Source organism: Plasmodium cynomolgi, chromosome 11 (assembly GCF_000321355.1).
Source record: "Plasmodium cynomolgi strain B DNA, chromosome 11, whole genome shotgun sequence".
Lineage (NCBI taxonomy): Eukaryota > Apicomplexa > Aconoidasida > Haemosporida > Plasmodiidae > Plasmodium > Plasmodium cynomolgi.
In genome coordinates, this window is record NC_020404.1 from 551,348 (window position 1) to 565,636 (window position 14,289).

Genomic DNA, 14,289 nt, shown 5'->3' on the forward strand with positions numbered 1-14,289 from the left:
TATATATATATATATATGTATTGCCTATATTTAATTATTACCTTGCTTGCTTGTTCGTTTTTTTTTTTTTCCATGGCGTATGCATACGCAACCAAGAACATGTAAAGCTTATGCGACAAATGTACACGTACCCAAATGTATGATTCGACAAAAAGGAGGGACATAAAACCTACTTACCTTTCAACCTTGATTAGGCAATTTTGGACGCAAAACTCTGAGTAACACCTTTGTGGAGGGTATAAAAACATGAAAGTTGCGTACGTTTCCGAGTTTGCAAAAATGGCAAACGGGTTAAACGATAAAATAGTGCAACTCACTTTCTGGGAGAAACTGCCGTATGCATATAAATATATAACATATGCAAAGACGATGCAGAAAAAAATCGGCAAGCAGTAACCTCTATGCCGCTGAACCAAAATTGAACTTCTACAAAATTGAACTTCTACAAAATCGAACTTCTACAAAACGATCTTCTTATGTACACCTGTGCCTCTGTTGCCTTGCCCAATAAGGCACTGCTTTGGGTCCCATGCGTCTTGCACATATATATGTGTGTATATTTATACATGTGCATGCGCATTGCCTACCTGCGTGCAGTGCGAAAGTCTAACTGGCTTAGCGATCCACTATGCAACTCGCTTATGCTTAACCAAAACATCGTAGCGTTTTTCTCCCACGTGTGATGGGTATCCATCCGGATATTATATTACAATTTAGAGAATTGCAAAAGTTGGGGAGCAGCCTTTTTTTGCGACAAAAAAAAAAAAAAATACTTATCCCCCGTGGATTTGCTGTTGCGAATGTCGTTGTTCAAAAAGGGCATAATAATTAAGCACGTAGAGGTGTGTGTGTTGGCCTATATGCACGTGGTTATATGCATGTCGCACATAACTGATGTTGGGGGCCAAAACGAATTTATACGCCCCAAAGTGAAATCACAGGCTGTCCTTAAGGAACGGTTACCCCGCTTTTATGGAGGTCGAATGCATGAATAACGGACAAATAAATTTTTCCTGGGGGGGAAACAAAAAGTGAAAGAAAAATCAAAATTAAACATTTTTCCAGATTAACAAATATGCAAATTCTTAGGTTCACAAATATGGGGAAAACAAATGTTTGCAATTTTTACAAACTGTTTCATCTGTTCTCGCTTTAAAAATGATCGAAATGCATTACTTGTAATGTCTGTTTTGTTTGTTTTTTTTTTTTATTTGCATCCGTGGTAGCTGTTTATTTCTGGGGAAGGGGGGGGGGTATTTCCCCAGAAGGAAAGCAGCCAATAAACATTAGGAGCGCGTTTTCCCCCTTAGCACGAATTGCATCCTCAAATCTTATTATTTGAAGGGAATAGGTGCATGGAGAAATGACGCCAACGTGAAGGGCAAAATGAGGCCTTTTTTTTTCCTTTTTTTCCTTTTTTTTTTTTTTTTTCGCCCCGTTCAGTAATTTTCCGTGTTCATTGATGTGAGGCCTAGCACGTCATTTTGCTCAAACGTTCTTTCGTATTCCTCTTCTTTTAAATTTTCATCATGTGTAATGTCATCACTTGATATGTAGCTGTTCGATGCAATATCGTCAATCACAATATCGAAAGGGCACAATTCCTCCGTTTTGCACAACTTGTACAAATTCGCAATTAGACTTTTTATTTTACTTGTGATCGATTCGTCATTGTTTATTTGGCTTGTCGGAAGTGCATTATCGTTTGTTTGATACCCCCCTTGGTCGTGCCCGTGGGTGTTCGTGCTAGAATCCCCAAGTAGGAACTTAAATTTATCCTCCAAAGACTCGATTATTTTCAGAATCAGCCCCTCGACGGTGGTGAGAGAACCACCGAGAGTTCCGTAATCCGACGTGAGATCCACAATGGGGATATGAATAGATGCCGTTTCTGACTTGATTACGAATCGATTTAAGTCACTTTTACTTCTTACAGTGAGGGTGATTTTCTTCCCTTTGGGATTGATCTCCCCGCTGCTCTTAATTTCGCTCGTTTTGAAGTTGCAGTTCCCGCACACATAGGACATAATTAGGCACTTCTTAAAACCTGGTATATTAATTTCGCAGAAATTGTTGGCGCCCATGTAGTTGCAGCAGGGGCAATTAGACGTGAACGACTCTATTAGCTTCCCCTCCTCCTCTTCGCTTATGTTTTCATACCGCACGGCGGCGTGGCCGTTCACGCTGCTACTTACTCTGCTACTCATACCACTACCCGCAGCGTCATCCATGTGGATATACTTCTTAATAAAATCGAAGTTTTCCTTCTTAACTTTTTCCACTACATGGTCCTCCTTTTCTTTGCCTCCATTTGACTCCAAATTAACCCCCTCATTTTTACCCTCAAAGTCTTCTTCATAAAACCCCATTTCGTTTAACTCCTGTTTGCTTCGTTTGTAATGCTCCACCGTGACGATGCCTTTTTGCAGATCTTCATCGTAGTGCTCCAGGGAGCTCAGTCCTGACGGGTCAACAATTTCGATAGTGAAAATCGGTTCCTTCGACACCACATAGCTGGACAGCTTATGAACTGTGGACTCGATTAGCTTTATGTAACTTTCTATGGTCATTTGTTGGCCCTGCTGATTAGCATCGGCAGGTTTGTCCTCCTGACAAGTTTGTTCTGTTGCTGGTGCGTCCTCTCCACGAGCGCCTTCTCCACGTTCACGCTTACTGGTAATTTCTCCTTCCACGTTGTGCGCATCTGTGGGATGGATCTTTGCGCCATCTGCGCCATCTGCACCATCTGAGCCATGCTCCCCATTGGGGCCTTGGCCTGACTGCGAGTGAGCCCCCTCGATGGCTGCCCCTTCTGGGAGCCCATTGGCCTCACAGTACATGCGCTTCAAATTTCCGAGATACTCGGTGAGGTTGCTCAGGGCGGTCTGCAGAAAACCCTCGATGGTATTGATGGACCCCTTTTGTGTTTCCTTCGGAATCTCAAAGTCAATTTGTGGAATCTTCAACACTCCATACTCAGACTTAATCAGTTGTCTATCCATATGCTCACGTTGGCTAATTTTAAAAATTATTTTTACTCCTTTATCCTTTATCGTATTTAAATCTTGAATAACATTATTTCTGTAGTTGCAAAATCCGCACTCAAATGAATGTATTAATACATTTTTGAAATACGGGATGTTCAATTTTGCTATTTTGTTTATTCCTTCTTGCTCACAATTCATGCACATGGATCGAACTTGGATAGTTTCATCCACGGGGCTTATGTCAGCCTCTTCCTTCAGAGGCGCTGTCTGGTTATTCGCGGTGGTTTCCATTGGTGCGGGATGGTGGGAAGCGGTAGCCCGATTTGGCAGCCCTATTTAGCAGCCCGACTTGGCAACCCAGTTTGCGAAATGACGAAAGGTAGCCACCTCACGGGGCAGTTTTCCTTCCCAAAAAGGCACTAAAAAAGGGGTTTGAACGAATGCGCGTATCGGTTCAACGGTGGGTGGGAAGCGGCACAAAAATGTTACCCTATTTCTGTATGAGCGCTCGCGCCTATCTGTGCGTGATTCTTCCAAGGAGGAAGCCAAACCAAGGCCGCATCGCAACTGTGCAGCCAACAGGAGGAAAAGCCCTATGCAGCAATGCGCACGCTTCTTACGCTTTAACAATCGAGTAACGAAATTGCCAGTAAACTGGCATCATTTCTCTTAAATTAGGAACAATTTTTAAAAAGCAAACAATGAAAAAAAAAAAAAAAAAGGGAAGTGATAAATGGTAACCGCTACGGGGCATATCTTAAAAGGCCCCATTTGGGCGTAGCTAAGTTTGCGAGATTATGCATCCACTTTTTCACCACAAGGGGGAAAAAACAAAAAAAGGCACGCGGGGGGAGGAAGCACAGTGAAAGAGAACAGTACATAAAGGAAAACTTAAAAAATTTCGAAAAATTAAAAATGTAAAAGTGTATTTTTATGTCGCTTTGCGCTGCGCAGCTTTTTTGCTGATCGCCCCGCATTCAACATCTTCTGCCGTCCCTGAGGGGAGCATTTCCAAATCGTTGCGTGTCCCGATTACGTATGAACTTCGCCACGCTTCTCTACGCTGTGATGTACACCCCACACGTGTCACTCCTTTTAAAAAAAGCATTCCTCCCCGCCAAGCACAACGTAACATTCGCTAATGATCTAATGAGCTACTGCGTCAAATGCTGTGCGCTTCAAAGTGGTGGTAATTCGTCTGCTGCAGCAACGGAGTCTCGTCATTTTGCTGATAGTAAAAGTAAAATTTGATTGCAACAGCCGCGACGATGAAGATCACTGCGTAGAACAAAATGTAGTTCACGAAAATATACGACAGGATGGTGACGAGGATGTAGAGGAGAATGGCCCCCAGTACCCATTTCTGCAAAAAGGGGAAAAAAAAAAAAAAAAAAAAAAAATTTAATTCATTTATGTTAGAACAAAGTGTACATATTTTTGCGGCTGGGCCAGTTCCTCACTGTTATGCACTTCCTCCAATCCGCGCTACTCTCACCTACGCCTTACTATAATTTGCTGCTTGTTAAACTTCATTTCATTCGGAAGGAGCTCCTCGTAGTCACCCTTGTTTTGCATATTGTCACTCATGTATAGTAAATTATATATCGTGGAATTTCTGTACGGGAAAAAAAAAATAAAATAAAATAAGAGACACGAGTTGATGTGTTAAAATGCCATTCTTTTTTTTTTTTTGCAACAGAAAAGTATGTCAAATTGGGTGGTGATTCATGTGTAATGGGAAAATGTGTTGCACGACAAATTTGGGGAGTGAAAACGAAAAAATAATATCCGCCCCTTTTTCCAATGGGTAACTTTCCACGAAGGCATCAAAATGGAAAAAGGCACATGGAGAGTGAAATAATCAATGGAAGGAACAACTCGGGGATGGGGCTAGCAACAGTTTTACGTAACACAACAGAAGAATATCGAATTATTTACACACATAAGCGTTACTCCTTCCCTTCTCTACCTCTTTCTCACCTCTGAGCCAAACCTTGCACGGCATTCTGCATCAATCCAACGGTGCTACTGAAAATTTCACCCAGCTTGTCCATGTTCATTGCTTTGTGTCCATCCATCTGCCAATTGGTAGGAAAAAAAAAAAAATACAAAAATGAGATGATATAGTTTTCATTAGTTGAATGAGGGTTGGTGGGTTTTTCTCATATATCGCTCTTAATGGCAAAGTGGACTCGGCAAGTACAGAGGGGTGTCCATAGATACACACGTGGAACGCCCCCCGTAGATACACACGTAGAGCGCCCCCCGTAGATACACACGTAGAGCGCCCCCCGTAGATACACACGTGGAGTGTCCCCCGTGCACGTTGCTACGCATCAGTGGAACCGCCTTAAAGGGGGGCTACTATATGTGCTGCACATCCGCTTTATACCTTTACTCAACGTGACAAAAAAAGGAAAGGAAAAAATGTGGGACGCTTCGTTTCGAATGAAATAATGTATGTACGTATGTGTGTGCATTACTCAGCGGATCACCACGATAAACTGTCCAGCACCCCAATTAGACATATAACGAATTGTAAACAAAAAGGATTAACTCTGGGGATGTCTTCTTGTGTGGCGTGGAGCGGCCTTTTATGGTAAAAGGGGGACACGTCTCTTCGTTCGTTTAGTGTTTGTTTCGCGTTCCTCTCGCATGTCTCTCCGTTTTCCTTTACCGTTTTAACCTGTCAAATTTGCGATTTTTCAATTGCTCCAGTTTTTTCAGATTTTCCATCCCACGTGAAAAAATTAACGAACAAAAATAAATGATCAAACTGCTTCTCCCATTGCAAATACGAAAGTTAAAAGTGGAGTCAAAAAAAAAAAAAAAAAAAAAACGGGAAAATTTATTTCCCCCGCGTTCGCAAAATTTTTATTACAAACACTGTAAAACTGAATGCGCTCCTCCAACATACGCGCGAGTATATCGCCCCTGCCGCTTTAACCTTTGCGCGAAGTTACGGGACCATCCATTCCAGTTAAACTTTTCAACGTGGCATTTTCTCGAAATTTCCTTCTTTCATCAAATTTAACTTTAAAAATTGCACGAAATGCAAATTTAAAATGGGAACAATACAAAGTTAACGCCACAATTTTTTTTTTTTTTTTCCCCAGATTCAAAGATTAACAATTAAATCATACTGCTTACATGTGTTATGTACACATATGCATGCGAATGTGCGTACGTGCATGTATGTATCTACTGCCCAGCCGTAGGGATGAGCCCTCGTGTTCTTCGAATTTGTGCCTTTCCCCGCCTTACGTGCTTGCCATAACGTGGCAGCACACTGTGCTGACCGTTGCGCGGATTCGCAAAACTGGCAAGCAGAGCTCCTCCCCCAACGTGGGCCAAGCTAAGCACACCGATCGTGTCTCCACCGTACGCAACCTTGGCAGACGCGTGGACAGGCATTTTCTCGATCGTCACTACCTCCCCCGGGAGCAATATTGCATAGCGGCAATATACATTTGCATAACTTCAACGTTGCAAGAATGTGCGCACGCGTACCTGCAATTCGCTACCCCCCCTTTTAAGCAGATCGAAAAAGGGTCAGCGGCCAAACTGGGGGATTCCAGTACTGCACCCCAACTCGTCATACTGACGTGCTGTCACGTGGCTTGAAAAAAGTCTCGATGGGCCTCGTTAAAAGGGATGCAACGTGCAGGCACAACCGAGGCGGGGGAGGAGAACCATACCATTCGCTGCATAGATTTGCTGCATAGATTCGCTGCATAGATTCGCTGCATAGATTCGCTGCATAGATTCGCTGCATAGATTTGCTGCATAGATTCGTTGCATAGATTCGTTGCATAGATTCGTTGCATAGATTCGCTGCATAGATTAGCTGCATAGATTCGCTGCACCCATTCGCTGCATCTATCCGGGCGTACCACCCGAGCGTGCAACTGGCCTCACCGCTGAGCCCCCCAACGCCAGGGGCCATCACTGCCGCGAAGGATGAACCTTCTAATTTTACTCGCAATCGCAACGTGCCTTACGAGAGGAAACGCATTTCTGCACAAAAGGATCAACTACAAGAGGATAGGACATGCGCGAATAAGCGACAAACCCAGGACCATACAATATGACCACGTCCTTTACAAAGTGCATAGAAAGAAGGGAGTAAAAAAAATTTACTCCTTCAGGAGACACGTATCAGAAATATGGAATAACATTAAAACGAGGAGGATAGAAAATTATATGGAAGATTTTTTTCAAACGGAGCAAGTAAAGAATACGCTTCAAAATAATTTCCTCTGTTTTAAACACCTATTTAATAAGTGTAAGTTGGACAGAGTAATTAATGTGGCCCTGTATTTTTACTTGAACAGAATTGATAAGGATGATGAGAAGAAGATTTTTTTTCACAAGGGGAGGAGGTGAAAAAACAGAAGGCAGAAAAATACAAATGTAATTATCACGATGTTTACAAAACAAAAAATTTTAAAACATTTTTCACTTCCCTTTTTATTCATAAAAATATTTTGCATTTATATTTTAACATGAGTTCGCTAATTTCCATATATAAATTAATTTCGCTAATTTACACGAACAGCCAAATATTTGTTACTTACCTTTTGTCAGGTGTCCTGTCCAACATCATATCTTACATTTGTTACTTGCGAGAAAAAAAGAAAATGTGCTTTTGAAAAATTTAATTTTAAAAAAAGCTTCCAATGAAAATAATGTCCTTATAAATAAAAATAATAAAATTATTTGTGGAAGCAGTTCCTGTATTTATTCGCTTTATGGAATGCATATGACATATATTATATTTTTTTACTTTAAACATAATTATATTGTGAACAGTAATTTTTTGTACAATTTTTTTTATTCATTTGTTTCATCTCTGCTTCTCGAAAATGTCAGTCACTTGAATCATATGTTGGGCTTCCTTTGTGGTTTTTTTTTCTCTTCCCTCATAGTGCTCTTTGACAGGAATGCCTAACCGGGTCTTCACACGTACGTCGCGGTGATGCCCTTTACCTTTTTTCCCCCTAATTCGACTCACGGGTGATAACCCCCACCAACTGTTTTTTTCCTCTTAAATGAAAGTTTTACAAACAGTCAAGCTTGTCCATCGTGTCACGCGAACCACTCGGTAGACAACTGCAACCCTTCACCGAGATCGATTCGCTTCACATAGAAATGCCCCCCCCCGAGCGACGCAAAAGAGCACTTATGGCAAACGTCTGCTCTCACCATGCACATACCTTCTCCTTTGCCGAATGGGGGGAATGTACAAAACGGTTGCGGATGCGGAAAATAAAAAGGACTGTAAAATATGCGAATTCGAAATGTGCACACAGGTTACTGTGTAGGGGGACAAACGGCGCCACGTAAACATATGGCTGCGTAGTGAGTTATCAAAAAAAAAAAAAAAAACGAAACAACTGAATGCATCATTGTGGAACACTCAAAAAAAGGAGTCATACAGATATCACCTCTACGGCGATAAATTTTTTTCCTCGCAATGGGTATCAACATGTGTGGGCCGCTAAACTGGCACGCCGAGCCATGTTGTACCATTTTGAGCCGCCCCACACCGCTCACTTAAACTCGTTGAGGATCGCGTCGTAATTCTCGTCCTCATAAGCATAGGGGTTGCTGGCCAGCAACGCCTGGACCATCTTCGGGTCGTGCATTTCGAGTATCTCCTTTTTGGCATTCAGGATCTGCTTGACTTTGCAGAAAAGGAGTAAAAACAGCGCCTTGTTCTTTTTCAAATTGGTCAAACTGAAGGGCAGCTCGTCCGTTATTCTTAGAAAGTAATTTTCCTCCTGCTGCGCGTGGTTCTTCTGTTCGCCGCAGTTGTCTACAGAGGGAGATGGGTGCAAAAAAAAAAAATGAAGTCAGCTAGGTAGACAACACACTATATTCTCTCCTTGTATAACTCAGACGCTATACAATACGTGTGCACGCTTCACTGAAGAAACCACCTTATGCGTGGTGCACGTACCTCCGTAGCTGCGCAAAAGGAAGGACAAGCTATTCTGAGTGAACACAAACTTGTCATAGAGGAGTTGTCGCTCATCCTCATCGATTCTGCCCCTTTCCTTCGTAAACGTGTAAACCTGCGCGTTGATAAGAAAAAAAAAATAATCCACCAAACGCAAGGTAATTTCCGTATGCGCAATTTTGCACAAGTCCTGAATTTGAAAAAATTCAAAAATGATATTCACTATTTTGGATGTGCTGATTAAAAATTGCTCCTCAAGGAAAAGTGTATCCTTCTGGAGAAGGCGCGTAAATTTATCCTTATAATTTTTGACAAACATATTTTTAAAAAAATTCAAATTTATCTGAAATTTGTCAATGTAGAGGTGAATCTTCTTCATTAGGCTAATTTTGTTTATACAATGGAAGTGTTCTTTTGGGGGATAACTCGATTTTTTTTTTCCATTCCTTTCGAGAAAATATCCCTTTGCCTGTAATTTTGCATTTTTTGAGTTAAAATCCCTTCTATCCTTCTGTTCACTCTTTGTAATGTGATCATCCTCTATGTGATGTTCGTCTACCCATTCGTTGTTTCCCCTTTTCCACAAACCGCCATCCCCTTTCAAGTCTACATTTTTAAAAGAAATGATATCTCCTGCACACATGAACAGATTAAACAAATGCTGATGGTGCAAGAAAACAGAATGAACATTTTGCAAAACCTTTTTTAAAAATATATTATCATTAATTACGCTCAACAGAAATTCATTTGCACATGGCACCTTCGGAAAGCAAGAAAATCGAAATGTGAAAAAGCAATAACTTAAAAATGCATCATAAATATATTTAACAATTTTGTAGCAAAATAGGACTATATTAATTGCAATGATTTGTCTTCTTTTTTGCTCCTCATTTTTTTCAATTTTTTCCCCCTCGATTTTGTATGCCGAGTGATGGCTCCATTCTGCTCCCTTCATATCGAGCAAAACTTCGTACGAAAAGTGCACAATCCGATATACTACAAAAACGATGTAGAGCAAATTTTTATGGATGCGCATACAGTCTATGCGATCCTGTTGGACGCTAACTCTTAAGATTTCCTTTTCCGTCGTGGGGGTCTCCTCTACGTCTCCTTCACCGTCTTGCACACACTTATCTTTCTTCTCTTCTTCATTGCCCACATTTCCCACTTGGCATCCTCCCCCCCCAGGGGTATCTTTCCCTCCTTTTTTATTCAAAACGGTCTGCTTGACACCTCCAAATAGGGGCAGCCCTTTCTTGGATTTTCCTACCCCAGGGATGTCCTCACAATCACAAGTAGTTTCCTCTGCCCAGGGGGTCCTCCCACCGGTGATCCCCCTACTGTGCATATTTTTCTGCGCAATTATTTTGTCAACCTTTTCTTGTAGTGCTTTTCTCAAGGCACCTTGTCCCTCCTCAACGAATTGCAGAACCGAACGGTAAGTCACCCCCTCCACATTTTTTAAAGTGTAATTGTTATCCTCATCAAAGAAGATATTGTACAGATAATCATCCACGCTGGAATTTACTAGTATGTATTCTCCCCCTTTTTTAAAAAGCAACATTTCCCTCAGGACGGAGTAAATCTGATCAAGGTAATGTTGAAAATTTTTTTGGAAAATTTTCTGAACCAGTTGATCGAATTTTTTTTCTTCTTTCTTCCATCTGTACATAAAGTACACATCGAAAAGGTGGCTGAAATTATTTCTCTTTTTATTTATTTGGTGAAAATAGGTAAAGAGGTTTTCATTCAACTGTCTGTTCAGCATGTAGTGGGAGAAGGAGGTCCACCCATTGGGGGGCTCACTTCCGTTGCCTCTCCCCACGTGTTCGCCGTTGCTTTGTTGGCATAGGCTCTGTTCATACATGCTATGTTCGTACTTGCTCTGTTCGCATAGGCTCTGTTCGTGCTTGCTCTGTTCATACATGCCCTGTTCGCACTTGCTCTGTTCGTACTTGGTCCTTATTTTCTCCTTCATGTTGTTCAGCCTGCCCTGCTCACGTGCCTCCAATTCGTATTCCACAAAATACGTTTCGCTTCCATTTTCTTCCCCTTTTTGGCCACCGAAGTAGAAGTCGAATGCGCATTTCAGTTCGCCCGCGTGCGCCCCTTCCTCAATCGCAATGTCGAGGGGGAGGGTTTCACCCCTTTTGTCCGTTCTGCCCGTTTCGCCCGCTTCCTCTGCTTTGCCGCTTCTTCCCGCTTCCTCTGCTTTGCCGCTTCTTCCCGCTTCCTCTGCTTTGCCGCTTCTGCCCGCTTCCTCTGCTTTGCCGCTTCTTCCCGTTTCGTCCACTTTTCCTGGTTCGCCCCTACCCCTGCCTTTCTTCGTACTCTCCACAAATAGCAACTCCGCCACGGCGTGAAACTCGAATAAACAGCGCGACAACGCGGCGAAGAAGTTGGCGTGCTCTGTCCCCTTTTCCCTCTCAACGGCAGTACCGAAGCCCAACTCAAGCGTAGCACCTCTATTGTCAGCTTCTTGTTTCCCCTTCCCTTCGTCACTCTTCAAGTCATCTGCCCCACCCAGACCAACTTTCCCGTCCTGAAAAGGGGAAGGTCCCTCGGAAGGCAAAGAACACGATTGGTTTATCTTGTGAGCTCCCTCTAAGGACCCCAACAAATTGCCAAAAAAATTTTCCATATCGATGACAACACTATCTTCATGCTCAATTATATAATCACTTAAGCAAAGAGAAGTGAACGGATCATTTCCCCCTCCACCCTCCTCCTCACCCGCGGAGGTTCTCCCATCATGTGCACAAAAGAGGAAATTTTTATACTTACCAAAATGGTTACAACAGTCAGGTGTGCACAAATCAACATCACTTTTTTGTTCAACAATGGAAACAAATTTCTTCACATCTCTATAATTCAACGAGTATGATGTACGTTCCATTTGATGGAGGTTATTTATTACCTTTTTCCAATTCACATTTTTGGCAAGACAATAGAACAGGACCATAAATTTGAAGAGGTTAAAAAATAAATGCTTTTTTATTTCCTCCAAGTACTTCCTGTGCATTTTCATGATGTAAGCCATATGCCAAAACATCACGTAGGAAATTTTTTGCCCCTGAATCTGAATGCTTTCTTCGTTTTCCGAAAATATATCTCTAGGGTTCAGACAGATATGCTTATATATTTTTATATTCCCGTTGAAGAGAAACATTTTCTCGAAAGTAACTCGGACGATGCATCTTAAATTGTTAAGGAGATTATCGTACTTCATTTTTATTTCCTTCATAAGCGGGGTGGCCTTTTCATTTTGCGCCTGTTCAGGTGAATCCTTTAGGAACATATTTTTCAAATCTTCCATCATTTTTTTGTCCATGTGGTTATCTGTGGGGATGTCATCACCGTTTGTCTTGTTCCCCAACACATTTTTAAACTTTTCCGCTTCGTTCGATTTTTCCAATGGTGTGGCGTCATTGAACTGGGGAGAGCCATTCGAAGGGGTGCCCTCTTCCATGTTGAGCTGTGTCTGCTTCACTTTCGCAGCTTCACTATCTACATTCCCCTCTTTTACAGACTTAAAAATGGCCCTTATTAACAAAATGTGCGTCTTACAATTACGCAGGTAAAGTAACATCTTCCATATTTTTAATTTTTTATAATTTGTTTCCGCTTTGTCTAAAAGGTGAAGATAATTATTTAAACAGTTAAAGAAGTTTTTAAAAAAGACTAACGATTCGTAACTTTTTTTTTCCTTTTTCATTAAATACATCTGATACAAGGGTTCCTCCTCCTTCTGGGAAAATTTTTTTTCAATAATTCTCATTTCTCTGTTAAATTTTTCTATCATTAAAATTTGCTCACTATAATCATTTTTTATTTTATTTTTGTTCATGAACCTTTCCAGCTTTTTACTTCTCTCCATTATTTCATCATTAAAATAGTTAATTAGTTTGTTCAAGTCTTTAACATCGACGTTCTTCTTGTTCTGTAGGATCTTCTTCACATTTATGTGGCTTACATTTTTGTTTTCCGCGATGTGTCCTTCTGAATCGTCTTTGTTTTTTTTCCTTTTCTCGGTAAGGTGCTTCTTACCAGGTGGGGCATCGTCCTGTGGGTGCGTTCCTTGCTCAGCAGTGGGTTCACCGCATGCCTGCTTCACCCCACTACGACGCGCGTTTTCCAAATGGTCCCCCCTTCCCTGTGGAGTTCCTTCCCCTGCGTCATTCTCCCCCGGTTTATCAACCCCGTTCGTTTTGTTTATAAAAGAGCTCAGGTAATTTATCGAGTTGTTGCTCAGGAAGTTTTCAAATAGGTTTTTTATTTCCGGTTCATTTTTCTTTTCCTCTTTTTTGACGATGGTGTTTTCTCTCACCTTCTTACTTAGCTCCTTTAGTTCATTCATGCTTCTAAGTAATTTTGGCTTATCTGTGTGGAGCAGCTTCGGGTAAAATTGCGGAAACTGGCTTATCCTAACATCAGCCTTTGCATATTTGTGTATGTGCTTGTTGCGTTAAGTGTCCGTGGCGTAAGCAAAGGTGAGAGTGGCACAAAGTAGGCGGGAATATAAAAAAAAACGGGGGATTTTTTGGCAAAAAGGTGGCCACAAATTGGCTGAAAAGTGGCCCAAATTTTTGACAAAATTTTAACAAAGTTTTTTTTTTTTTTGACGAAAGAGCAACCTTTCGCCGCTCCCCCACGCTGAGCGAAATATCCTGAGATAAAAATGCGCACATGACAGTTTTCGCACATGACAGTTTTCGCACATGACAGGTTTTCGCACATGACAGGTTTTCGCACATGACAGGTTTTCGCACATGACAGTTTTCGCACATGACAGTTTTTCCACATGACAGTTTTTCCACATGACAGTTTTCGCACATGACAGTTGCTAATTGGTGGGGCTTGCGCAAAGGCGCCGACCATTTTCCTCCTAAGTGTGTCTCCCTTCCAGTATGCGTGTCATCTTTTCAAGGACAGCAATTTACACTTAGCAGGAAGAAAATTGTGAGCAGATCGGAAAAAAAAAATTTCACGCCATGTTCCTTTTAGCTCTACATTTTTGCAATAAAACATGGCAAGCGCGCGAACATACATGCAGATTGCAAATGCACAGGTGGGTGGGCGCTCTTTTCCACTCCCAATCCATTTTAACAACGATTGGCCAATGAGAGTGTCGAAACGGATCCACTTTGCGGAGAAACGCTTGTGACACCAACTGAAGAGGCAGCAAAAAAAGGAAAATTTGGTAAATGTACCATTTATAGGGATAATAAATAACGCGGCGGGCCGCGCCTGGTTTACATGCACGGTATCCTCTGTAGAGCGAATAAAGCACATGGCGTAATGCCTCTGAAGGGATGCGAAAAAAAATCTAGCCAAATCGAG

The 14,289-nt window shown here is 41.7% G+C and overlaps 4 protein-coding genes across 4 annotated transcripts; 1 reads left to right on the forward strand and 3 right to left on the reverse strand.

The window, feature by feature from the left end:
- Positions 1–1,439: 1,439 nt before the first annotated feature.
- PCYB_112210 (zinc-finger domain containing protein) lies at positions 1,440–3,278 on the reverse strand (the record flags this gene model as incomplete). The annotated part of the gene is made up of 2 exons (XM_004223099.1): positions 1,440–2,704; positions 2,744–3,278. The coding sequence occupies 2 exons, from the start codon at positions 3,276–3,278 to the stop codon at positions 1,440–1,442; spliced, it is 1,800 nt and encodes a 599-aa protein (XP_004223147.1).
- Positions 3,279–4,149: 871 nt separating this feature from the next.
- PCYB_112220 (hypothetical protein) lies at positions 4,150–5,047 on the reverse strand (the record flags this gene model as incomplete). The annotated part of the gene is made up of 3 exons (XM_004223100.1): positions 4,150–4,350; positions 4,494–4,602; positions 4,968–5,047. 3 exons carry the CDS (start codon positions 5,045–5,047, stop codon positions 4,150–4,152), a joined length of 390 nt encoding a protein of 129 aa, XP_004223148.1.
- Positions 5,048–6,947: 1,900 nt separating this feature from the next.
- PCYB_112230 (hypothetical protein) lies at positions 6,948–7,373 on the forward strand (the record flags this gene model as incomplete). The annotated part of the gene is made up of 2 exons (XM_004223101.1): positions 6,948–7,217; positions 7,272–7,373. 2 exons carry the CDS (start codon positions 6,948–6,950, stop codon positions 7,371–7,373), a joined length of 372 nt encoding a protein of 123 aa, XP_004223149.1.
- Positions 7,374–8,539: 1,166 nt separating this feature from the next.
- On the reverse strand, positions 8,540–13,306 carry PCYB_112240 (hypothetical protein; the record flags this gene model as incomplete). The annotated part of the gene is made up of 4 exons (XM_004223102.1): positions 8,540–8,805; positions 8,950–9,064; positions 9,098–11,491; positions 11,867–13,306. The coding sequence occupies 4 exons, from the start codon at positions 13,304–13,306 to the stop codon at positions 8,540–8,542; spliced, it is 4,215 nt and encodes a 1,404-aa protein (XP_004223150.1).
- Between the last annotated feature and the right edge of the window lie 983 nt (positions 13,307–14,289).